The sequence below is a fragment of the Colius striatus genome, chromosome 22, assembly GCF_028858725.1.
Source record: "Colius striatus isolate bColStr4 chromosome 22, bColStr4.1.hap1, whole genome shotgun sequence".
NCBI classification, from domain to species: domain Eukaryota; kingdom Metazoa; phylum Chordata; class Aves; order Coliiformes; family Coliidae; genus Colius; species Colius striatus.
Window position 1 is genome coordinate 4620395 of NC_084780.1, and position 11326 is coordinate 4631720.

The following is an 11326-nucleotide window of genomic DNA, read 5'->3' on the forward strand; positions in this document are numbered from 1 at the left end:
CTATTCCTTGGGGCAGGAGCATCATCCCATCCCTCCTCCCATCCCCTGGGGAAGGAGCATCCTCCCATCCCTTGGGGCTGGAGCATCCTCCCATCCCTCCTCCCATTCCCTGGGGCAGGAGCATCATCCCATCCCTTGGGGCTGGAGCATCATCCCATCCCTCTTCCCAGCCCCTGGGCAGGAGCATCCTCCTATCCCTCCTCCCATCCCTTGGGGCAGGAGCATCATCCCATCCCTCCTCCCATTACCTGGGGCAGGAGCATCATCCCATCCCTTGGGGCAGGAGCATCATCCCACCCCTCCTCCCATTCCCTGGGACAGGAGCATCATCCCATCCCTCCTCCCAGCCCCTGGGGAAGGAGCATCATCCCATCCCCTAGGGCAGGAGCATCCTCCCATTCCTTCTCCCATCCCTTGGGGCAGGAGCATCATCCCATCCCTTGGGGCTGGAGTATCCTCCCATTTCTCTTCCCAGCCCCTGGGGTAGGAGCATCATCCCATCCCTTGGGGCTGGAGCATCGTCCCATCCCCCCTCCCATCCCTTGGTGCTGGAGCATCATCCCATCCCTCCTCCCAGCCCCTGGGGCAGGAGCATCATCTCATCCCTTGGGTCAGAGGCATCTTCCCATCCCTCCTCCCATCCCTTGGGTCAGAAGCATCCTCCCATCCCTGCAAGCAGAGCTGCAGAATCTACCCGGGATTTAATACCAACAACCTCAAACAGACAGAGTTTTTTTCCCCCTCCTTTTGCCAGCTGCTTAATTAAATTGCCCGATGCCGTTTGCCACGGCAGCACCAAGCCCCGCGTTTAACGAGCAGGGTGTTGCCATGGTGCTGAGCCGGAGGCTGCTGCGGGGCTGTGCCCGAGCATACAGATGAGCGAGGCTGCCGGGGAGCGGTTGCTGCGTTACAGGGAGGGCTGGGGGGGAGGGAGGACATTCGCTGTCTTTATTTGTTTGTCTGTTGGCTGGTTGGTTGGTTTTCTGGCGCCTGGGAACTCCCTGCCAAGGTTTGGGGAGGGAGCTTTGAGCAGTGAGGCTCGGTTTTCAGCCCTGGGCTTTGGAGCTGCTTGGGTAGAGATGCTGAAACATCCCACCCCTCTTTTGACCAGCAGAAGGGATGGATTTAGCTTCCAAAGACAGCCAGCACTTGCTTTGACATTGCCTTGCATGCTGGATACAGCATTTGAAGAAGAAGCCTGAGCTGTTTGGCCACAGTCCCAACATGGGTCTGAGATGGGGGCTGAGCCCAGGAACCCCAACCCATGGCCCTGGGGGGTTACCCTGTACAAGCCATTGCATGAAGGAGTTCCCCAACAGGAGGCCACCAAAGCCCAGGACATGGGAGGGATGAGCTCAGATGAGGCTCCACTGAGATGTGAACCACACTGAACCCCTTTGTGCTCTGTTCCTGGGGTGTGAAGTTTTCCTTCTCACCTTGTGCCTCTCACCAGTGACCAGTTGGTGCAACTACTGTGACACATCAGAGGTCCAGAAGGAAAAGTCAGACCTGGACAGGGGCTTTGGGCTTCATGGCCATGGGTGTGAGGAGCTGTGCCAGCCAAGGATGCCTGACCTGCAGAAGCTGTTGCTTCCCATGACAAAGTGAAGCTCTGGGTGGATGCTGGGCCACGCTGCTTGAGCAGGTTTTCCTTGCTGAGAGCATCAGGTAGCTCACACAGCAATTTCTGCCATTTGCCATCCCTCTGTCAGCTGCAGCAAACTCCAGATGCCTGCAGAGGCATCCTTCAGGCTGCCTGGCCACTCCTCACCTCCCCTTGATGGTGCAGATGGAGAAAACCCCTAAAGCACCCACGAGCAGCAGGGATAAGGGGATGCCACAGGCACATGGGGATGCTCAGCCCACCCCATGGCTGCTCCATCCCCACAGTGCCCAAAGGCATTGTCTGCTCCCTACACCAGCCAAAAAGCTTTCAAGAAGCTCCCTGACACTTGAAGGATTTCTTTCCCTTTCCTGATATTGAGGGTTATGTCTCTGCATCACCCCAGCCACCATCAGCCCCAGATAATGACTTGACCTCCCCAGCTTAACAGAGATTTAAGACATCAGTTATTCTGTGTTAAACAGGGATCATTAAAAACACTTCTTCCAGATTAACAGCTATCTAATAGAGGCCATGAGGATCACAGTTGTCTGAGGGGCTGATGCAGGCTGCATGAGATGAAACAGCCCCTGGGGATGTGTTTGCCACGCTGGAACTGGCCTTTTAGATGCAGTTCAGGCTGCCCTGACCCTCTGTGCTGCACTGGGCAGTGATGGGGAGCTGGAGCAGAGTAGAAGGGCCATGGGCAGAGCTGAGCAGCCAGCCCTGGGGGCACAGAATCACAGCATCACTTCAGTTGGAAAAGGTCTTTAAGATCATTGAGTCCAACCATGGATGTGCCAAGTGCCTGTGCTGGCATCCTCTGTGCCCACTTCCCAGAAGGTGTGAGGTACCATGGGGGAGGAAAGGGCTTGTTTTGCATTTGCACTGAGGCTTTTACAGCTCTAGAAATGTGAGAAATGAGCCATGCTGCCAGCTGGCAGCACAACAGTAGCAGGGGCAGGGTTGGTCTGCTCAGGGCTCCAGAGTCTGTGGGTCCCTCTCCTCTCCCCCAGCCTGGATTTAGATGTGTGAAGCACTGTCATGGTTCAAGCCCAACACAGCCCCACACAGCCACTGCCTCCCTCAGCTCCTGGGGAGGGGGATCAGCAGTGAAAATCAAGGCTTTTGGGTTAAGACAAGGGCAAGTGGAAGGACTGAATTAAAGCAGAGTAACTGTAAGATGAATCAAGTATCATCATAGTAAGCAAGAGAAACAAAACCCAAGCAAAAGCCAAGTGCTGCCCAGGGCAGTTGCTCCCCACCTGCTGAATGATGCTTGAGCAGTGATCCAGCTCCCCTTGGATTATACTGGGCATGATGTTCTATGGTATAAAACAGCCCTTTGGCTAGTTGGGCTCAGCTCTCCTGGCCATGTTCCCTCCCAGCTTCTTGTGCACACACTGGCCTCCCCACACTCCCCCCAGTCCACTCACTGGCAAGGGGAGAGAAGCAGAAGTGACCTTGATGCTGTGCAGCCCTGCTCAGCAAAAACCAAACCATCCCTGTGGCAGCAACATTCCCTTCAGTGTAAACTCAACATAGAGCCCTGGAGCAGCTACTAGGAAGAAACTGGTAGCTCTAGGGATAACTAGGGCTGACTAGGGATAGCTCTATCCCAGCTGAAACCAGGGCAACCACCCAGAGCTGCCTCCAGCTGCCAGGCACACTGTGCTGGCTCAGCAGCACTGAAGGTGGGAGGTCCCAAGGGGATTTTATCCAGTGAAGGGGTAGTTTGGAGGTTCTGGGACAAGGGATTGTGACATCCCTGAAGGCAGAAAGACCCCAGAGCATCCTCCAGGTAAAAGCAGTGATGTTCTGCTAAGAGACTACCCAGCCTCTAAGTTTTGCAAGTAGTTGCTCCAGTGTCCCATTTACCTCCTTTGGGGTTTGGCACAAATGAAAGTGAAGCTTTAACACAGAGGTTTGAACAGGGGAGATGTGACCTCAGCATAAGGGGACAGACTTTGCTGGCTGTCACCATGGAGCCCAGAGCAGCCAGGGCTGAGAGATATGCCCCAATAAAATCCCTTCTCTGAGGGTACAGTGGGGCTGTGTGTGCTGGTTGAGTGTTGTTTCAGCACATAGAGAGGCTGGAGCAGGCTGGACTGGCTGTGTGTGTGTGTCTCTGGCTGCAAACCCAGCATCAGGCACGATGCCCAGGTCATTGCCATCCTCCCACCCAGGCAGCATGAAGGATGAAGACCAGATCCTGCTCTCAGCTCCCTGTCCCTGCCTCTCCTCCCCAGGGCTGGCTGCAGGTTTGAATCACACCATCAAAAAGAGCAAAAGGTGGCAGGGACAGGGAAGAAGGGGGAGGATTTTCCCACAGTAGCCAAGTGCCACTTCTCATCTGCCTCTGCCTGGAGCTGGCAGAGCTGCTGACAGCCAGGGGAAGGTTCAGCAGTGCTGCAAAGCCTCAGAAGCCATGGCTGTGTCACAGGCTGCTCTCTGCTGCTGCAAGCCATCACCCAGAAAACATGGGCTTGGCAGGAGCTCAGGGTCCCCAGGGAGATGCAGCACAGGCTGGAGTGTCTGTTACCCCTTGGGCACATCACTGGGAGAGAGCTGCTGCCTACAGAGAGAAGCAACAGGCTGGGCAGGGCTCTGCTCTGGGCATTCCCCAGCCAAGGGAGCCCCTGTCACTGGGTGTCATGAATGACAGGACAAGAGGCAATGGGCTGCAGTTGGCCCAGGGGAGGTTGAGGTTGGAGCTGAGGCAGAACTGGTTCCCTGAGAGGGGTGTGAGCCCCTGTGCCAGGCTGCCCAGGGAGCTGGGGCAGTGCCCAGCCCTGGAGGGGTCCCAAAGGCGTGGAGCTGAGGTGCTGAGGCTGTGGGTCAGTGCTGGGCTGGGCAGGGTGAGGGCAGGGCTGGGGCTGCAGCAGCTTCAGGGGCTTCTCCAGCCACAATGATCCTGGGGTTCTGTGATTCTACAACCCCCTCCTGCCTGGCAGCACACTGCAGGGAAGCATTGGGCTCCTCTGGCTGCAGGAAGGGAAAGGGAAGAGCAGGAGAGCCCTGGGCTGAGCTGCAGCCATTCATCTCCCCAAGCCAGGCTATTAGACAGATGACAGAGGGAGAGAGGCAGCCTGTGCAAGCACTGAGACCAAGGCTCCTTCTGTGGGGTGATTTATCTCCTGGCTTCATCCAGCAAACTTGCTGATGAAAAGACTCTTCCCTTCTCTGTGCCTCATCAATTCTTGTTCTCATTGCTTTCCTCTTTTCCCTGCTCCCCTTGGGCTCTGCTGCCTGTTCCTGCAGCCTCTGCCCAGCTCTGCACCCCTCGTCCCTCCTGCACCCCATCTCCTCTCCCAGCCTCATTCTCTGATGGCCTCTTTGGCCCATTCCCCCTCCTTTGCACTTCTTTGTGGCACTTTCCTTCCCTCTCCCTCCTCCTCCTCCCATATTTCCCCTCTGTATCCCCCTCTCCATCCCTGACCCCTCCTGGATGGGATGGAAACAGCTTCCTCAGCCTCCCATCAGCGAGTGACACAGCAGATGGTGTCGTGGGCTGGTGCCAAATTCAGGCTGGTGCCATTTGGGCAGCCCCCTGGCACTTCTTGCAGAAGAGAAGAAACACCTCCTGAGTGGGTGAAGGGAGCTCAGGGAAGGTTCTGGGCCTGACTTTGCTGTGTGTGTGGATAATGCAGCTCAGCCCCCTGCCCTGGGAGATGCTCAGGCAAAGCTGGCTCAAAGCTGCAGGAGCCCTTCCAGCTCCAGGTCTCCCTTGGGCCATCCCTCTCCCACCCTGAAGGGATTTTGGGGGCAGGTCTCCAGGATGTCACTGTTGTCCCCAGGGAGCAGGGCCATCAGCTCTGTCCCCTGCCAGGATTCTCCTCCCTGGGCTTCAGGCACCACAGGCTGCTGATGCCCTCCCTGTTCCATTGGAAATCCTGAGCTTTAGCACCCAGAAATTCCCCCAAAATGCCCCTTTTTCTGCCAGTTCTCACCCTGTGACTCACACAGACACCTGGATATGGCACCACCCTGCCTGTCAGCCTTTCCCCAGCCATCAATGCCCCATCCCATGCCTGGCAGAAGAGACAAAACCTGCTCCAGCCACAAATCCTGCAGAGATCCCAGAGCTGGGGAGGCTTCCCTGTGGAATGGGGGTTAAAACAAGGTGCTTCTGGGCTCTTCTTCCAAGGAACTCATTTCCTTAAGGAAAGAAAGAGACAAATAAACCCCAAACCCAACCCAACCCCCCAGATTCTTCTTCTTAAGGGGAAAAGCTTCTGTAACATTGTGATGGCCAGAGAGATTTACAGTCCCACAAATGCCTGTGCACTTAAAAAGAAAGATGTGGGTCCATCAGAAGGATGCAGAGATCAATACAGCCTTGCTCTTTAATGCTCTTTCTTGGTTTAGAAGCCAATGCCCTGGCAGCAGGGGAGGAGGGGAGTGGGAAGGATCAATTCTGGCACAAGGCTGGGATGAGTCGATGCTGAATAAACTTTGCTTGGAAGCCCTTTACAAGGAGAACAAGGGGGGAGAAAACAGAGCTGATGGGGAGAAACCTTCTTTTCCCCACTCTGGCTGCTTCTTTAATGTCTGTGGGGGTTTTTCTTTCCTCCTGCTGGGTGAGAGTCTTTTTAAGATGGGGAGAAGCTTTGGGGCTTGGTTTGATTTGTGTCAGCAGGGGTCAGGAGAGATGGAGCAAAACAATCAATCCAAGGTGAGGCTGGGGAGGTGATTTGCTCCAGCTCCTCCAAGCCCACAGCTGGATGGGTGCCAAGGGGTTCACTCCCACCCCAGCCCCTTGCTGAATGTCCCACTGAGGAACCCCCAAACCCTCCTCTCAAGGCAAGGTGGCAAAGGCAGAGTTGTGCCCAGCATGGAGGGGGTTAAGAGGCTGCTTCATTCCCCCAGGAGGAGCCCAAGCTGGGTTTGTTGCCCCCAGGAGATTGCTCCCACCTTGGGCCAGTACTTTAAAAGGAGCTGGGGAAGGGGGAAGGCTTTATCCTGGAGGGAAGGTTTGGGTAGGAGGTTGTGGGGCTGTTTTGGGTGGTGCAGCCTTGTGCAAGGGGGCTGAGCTTGCTTTGCTGCTCTTGCTCTAAAAGCTTCACTCTCTGCTCAGCATCAGCCTCTGACCCCCCAGAATTGTCTCCTTTAAGCCTTGAGGCCAAGTCTTTGCAGAGGTAGATGTGCTCCCTGCTTTGCTAGGGTAGAAGTAAGGGGGATGAGATGTCTGAGGTGTGATCTGTCCCACTGCAAAGCAAACTGAGCTCTGAGGCTGTGGTTCCTGTGCTACCACAGAGCTTCTGTTAGAGATGCTGTGGGCTCAGGGAAGCTTTTCTTCCATAAGCACACCAGGGAAAAGCATGTTAGGGGGCTGGAGTAGGGCTGGGAGAGCCTGGATATGGGCACTTGGTCCTGGGGAGGGTAAGAGAAAGGGAACAAAGTCCTGAGAGCCCAGAGAGCTGAGCCTGCAGGGGCTTTCTGTTCCCAGTGTCTGCAGCTCTGGGTCTGCTCAGGGAAGAGCCTTTGGTCCATGGGCTGCTGGTGACCTTGGGCCAGGGTGTGTGTGGGCTAATTCACTCAAAACCTCTGGGATGGGAGGGCACAGTTAGTGATATGGGTGTAAAACACATCAAATGGATGTGTTGGCCTGTGCTGAGGCTGGGCAGGCTGCTGGGAGTGCTGTGTGTGGGGCTCTGCCTCTCCAGCCTGGTTGTTGTCTCTGATACTTGCTCAGCTCTCCTCTCACTGAACGTGTTGTCTTCCAGGAACAGCTCTGAGGAGGAACCTGAGACATGCAGCTGAGTGCAGAAATGAATCCCTTGGAGTGCAAGAAGAGGCAAAGCTCTGACTGAAAGTGCCAACCCCAGTGAGTGCTGTGGGCAGAGGGAGCCAAGCAAGGGCTGAGCACTGCCAGGGGCTCACATGGAGCATCCTCTCCCACGGCTGCTGGCCCCACACAGCTCTCACCCCATGGCCTGCTCTGGATACACCCTCTGAACCTTTCCTACCTGGGAAGAAGCTGGTCCCACCAGCCAAAAATGAGCCTCTTCCAAAGCAGCTGGCTCCTGCTGTGTGTGGTGGCCGCTGCTGCCATCCCCATCGTGCCCTGGAAGGTGAAATGCCCGGCGCAGTGTGTGTGCCAGATCCGGCCCTGGTACACCCCCCGCTCCGTCTACAGGGAGGCAGCCACAGTGGACTGCAATGACTTGTTCATCTCTGCAGTGCCTGAAAACCTGCCAGAGGGGACCCAGACCCTGCTCTTGCAAAGCAACAACATTGCCAGGCTGGAGCAGAGCGAGCTGGACTATCTCAGAAACCTCTCGGAGCTGGACCTGTCGCAGAACAGCTTCTCTGATGTCTGGGACTTTGGCCTGAAGAGCATGCCCCAGCTGCTCAGCCTGCATCTAGAGGAGAACCAGCTCTCTGAGCTGCCTGATGGCAGCTTCCCAGGGCTGGGCAACCTGCAGGAGCTCTACCTGAACCACAACCAGCTCCGCAGGATCGCTCCCCGAGCCTTCTCCGGCCTCGGCAGCCTCCTGCGCCTCCACCTCAACTCCAACCTGCTGAGGACAGTCGACAGCCGCTGGTTCCAGATGCTCCCCAGCCTGGAGATCCTCATGATTGGAGGCAACAGGGTGGATGCCATCCTAGACATGAATTTCAGGCCCCTGGCAAACCTGAGGAGTTTGGTTTTGGCTGGGATGAACCTGAGGGAGATCTCGGACTACGCCCTGGAAGGGCTGAGGAGCCTGGAGAGCCTCTCCTTCTATGACAACAAGCTGGTGAATGTCCCCAAGAGAGCCCTGCAGCAAGTCCCTGGCCTCAAGTTCCTGGATCTGAACAAAAACCCTTTGCAGAGGGTCAAGCAAAGCGACTTCACCAACATGCTGCACCTCAAAGAGCTGGGGCTCAACAACATGGAAGAGCTGGTGTCCATAGACCAGTTTGCCTTGATCAACCTCCCCGAACTCACCAAGCTGGACGTGACCAACAACCCCAAACTCTCCTTTATCCACCCTAATGCATTCCACCACCTTCCCCAACTGGAAACCCTGATGCTCAACAACAATGCCCTAAGTGCCTTGCATAAGCAGACGGTGGAGTCCCTGCCCAACCTGCAGGAGATCAGCATCCACAGCAACCCCATCCGCTGCGACTGCGTCATCCGCTGGGTCAACAGCACCCACACCCGCATCCGCTTCATGGAGCCTCAGTCCACGCTCTGTGCCGAGCCCCCTGACCTCAACAGGAGGCACATTCGGGATGTTCCCTTCAGGGAGATGACAGATAGGTGTCTGCCTCTTATCTCCAGCAAGAGTTTCCCCTCGAGGTTGGAGGTAGAGGATGGGGAGACGGTGTCTTTGCACTGTCGAGCTCTGGCAGAGCCCGATCCGGAGATTTACTGGGTGAGTCCTTTAGGGGTGAAGCTGCTGCCCTATGAGGAAGATGGGAGGTACAAGGTGCACCCCGAAGGGACACTGGAGATTGAGGGGATCTCAGCTGGGGAGGCTGGGCTCTACACCTGTGTGGCTCACAACCTCCTCGGGGCAGACACCAAGAGCGTCAGCGTGGTGGTCAATCGCTCCTTCCCGCTCAGCGAGGACAGCCTGGAGCTGCTGCTGCTGGATGTCCAAGCCTACCACATCCTCCTCACCTGGAAGCCACAGCTCAACACTGTCTCCTCCAACCTCACCTGGGCCAGTTTCTTGCTTAGTTCCAACTTGGCCGTGACCAACGTGGCCCGGCTCCCCATGGGAACCCACACGTACAACATCACCCGGCTCCAGCAGGACACAGACTACTGGGCTTGCCTCCACGTGGCCTTTGTAGACTTGCAGGCCAAGGTGGCTTGTGTGAATGCCAGGACTAAAGAGGCTGCCCCTGCCTACTGGCTGCTGGAGGGCAGGCAGAGCCTCCTGAGCCTGCTGCTCCTCTGCCTCCTGCTCCTTGCTGCCGGCCTCACGGCTCGCTACAGCCTCAGAGCAGAGCCCAGGAGGGCTGGGGAGCTGCTGGGGGGAGGCACAGCCCTGAGTGTGGTTTATCCCCCCCACAGCCAGCCCTGGGCTCGAGGGCAGCACAAGGGGCAGCTCCTGGCTGTGGAGGTGCAAGCAGCCCCCCTGGACTGCTGAAGGCTGATGCACTGTTGGGGCTGCTGATGGTTTGGGGATGGGGAGGGAGAAACCTCTTTTGTACCAAACAAAAACCAACCCACCCACCACCAAGGCCAAAACTCATCAAACAGACACAAAAGGGATTCCATGGACCTGAAGCAGCGTGGCAGAGGGATGGGAGCAGAGCTGGCCACGGGGCTTGGGGAGCCTCTTCATGGTCCTGGCATGAGGCTGGATCCACGTGTAGGGGCTGGAGCTGGGTCGTGGCTCCCATAAAACACCCACTGGGCAGTGGGCAGAGCCCAAGGGGACCCAACCCCATGGGGGACAATGCCCTGAGGAGGGTTAAAGAGCCATAGAGATGATCAGCAGATCACCCCTTCCCCACATCCCCCTGGCACCAGGAGCAGTGTCGAGCCCCTTCCACTGGACAGTGGGTGTGTTTTGGAAACACACACAACAAAAAAAGGCCTTTCCCTTTGGGATCTGTCTTCTTGTTTCTTTTGAATGTTTCTTCTCTCTTTTTCCTTTGAGCATTCAGCTCATCAGCCCCAAAGCCACCCCCAGCCCTGCCATTCAGCTGCAGGGAAGAACAGGGGCAAAAGAGACAGAAGTGATGATGATGATGATGATGATGATGGTTTATTGGGATCCCTGTGGGGCTGGCTGGCTTCTGCCAGAGCTGGGGGGAATCCTGTATGTCCCAAGTGTCACCTCCAGGCTGTCTTGTAAACCTTTGTGCATAATGTTAAAGAGGAAAAGGGGAGATGGGAAGGATGGGGAGAGGGGGACTTCTTGCTTTTCTGGTTTTTGTATTAAAAAAGGAAGGAAAAAAAGAGAGGAGGGAGTGTTTTGTACTGTGGTGTGCAGCTGGAGGGCTTGATGGAGGGAAAGCCCTTCCTTGGGGGGCTCTGCAGGACAGTGCCTGGGTGCCAGCAGCCCCTGTGCACACACCCTGTGGCTGGAGGGGGGTGTAAAAGCTGCTCTTGTGGCTTCTTCCTCTGACAAGGAATTGCAATTGCAAATGAAAGGGAGGTGAGGGGCAGCAGCAGTTGCCCCCAGCTTGTGCCAAACCCAAAGCAGTGAGGCTGGAGGGAGCCCATCCCCTCCTGCTGCAGGGAGTGACCAGAGGGTTGGAAAAGACCTTTAAGGTCAAGTTCAACCATGCTGGATGCTGCTGCTGTCCCTCTCTCTGCTTCATGGGAATGAGCTGGGGCCTAAACCTAATCCCTGCTTGGTAAAGGTAAGGACTTTGGTTTAAGTGCAACAAACCCCACCTTTTACCCACACAGAGAGATGGACCCCAAGAGACCCCAGAGCAGCCCGTGCTGGGGGCACAGCTGTGACACCAACGTGGGCTCTGTAACTGGGAAACCTCTCAGGTCTGGTGTCAGCTGCATCCAGAACCTGGCCAACACCTCACTTGGGGACCCTTCCATAGGGAAGAGCAAGAAAAACCCCAGCCCAGGCAGCTCTGGGGGGTGCCAGGGGCACCTCAGCAACGCTGACAAGTATCCAAAGGGTGGGTGTCAGGAGGATGGGGACACACTTTGTTCTGTGGTGGCCCCAGAGATGCTTCAGAAAGAAGGGAAGTAGTGTCTGGCCCAGAATACTCACAACTAGAGGGCTTTTTAATCTGCCCCCCAAGGGC

The 11326-nt window shown here is 56.3% G+C and overlaps 1 protein-coding gene across 1 annotated transcript; it reads left to right on the top strand.

Annotated features, from left to right (window-relative positions):
* Nucleotides 1-7602: 7602 nt before the first annotated feature.
* Nucleotides 7603-9693, top strand: LRRN2 (leucine rich repeat neuronal 2). Its single transcript, XM_062013729.1, has one exon. The coding sequence runs from the start codon at nt 7603-7605 to the stop codon at nt 9691-9693; it is 2091 nt and encodes a 696-aa protein (XP_061869713.1).
* The last annotated feature ends 1633 nt before the right edge of the window (nt 9694-11326 follow it).

What these genes read in the sequence shown, in the direction of transcription:
- LRRN2 (XM_062013729.1), top strand. Translation starts at nt 7,603, where the DNA reads ATGAGCCTCTTCCAAAGCAGCTGGCTCCTGCTGTGTGTGGTGGCCGCT.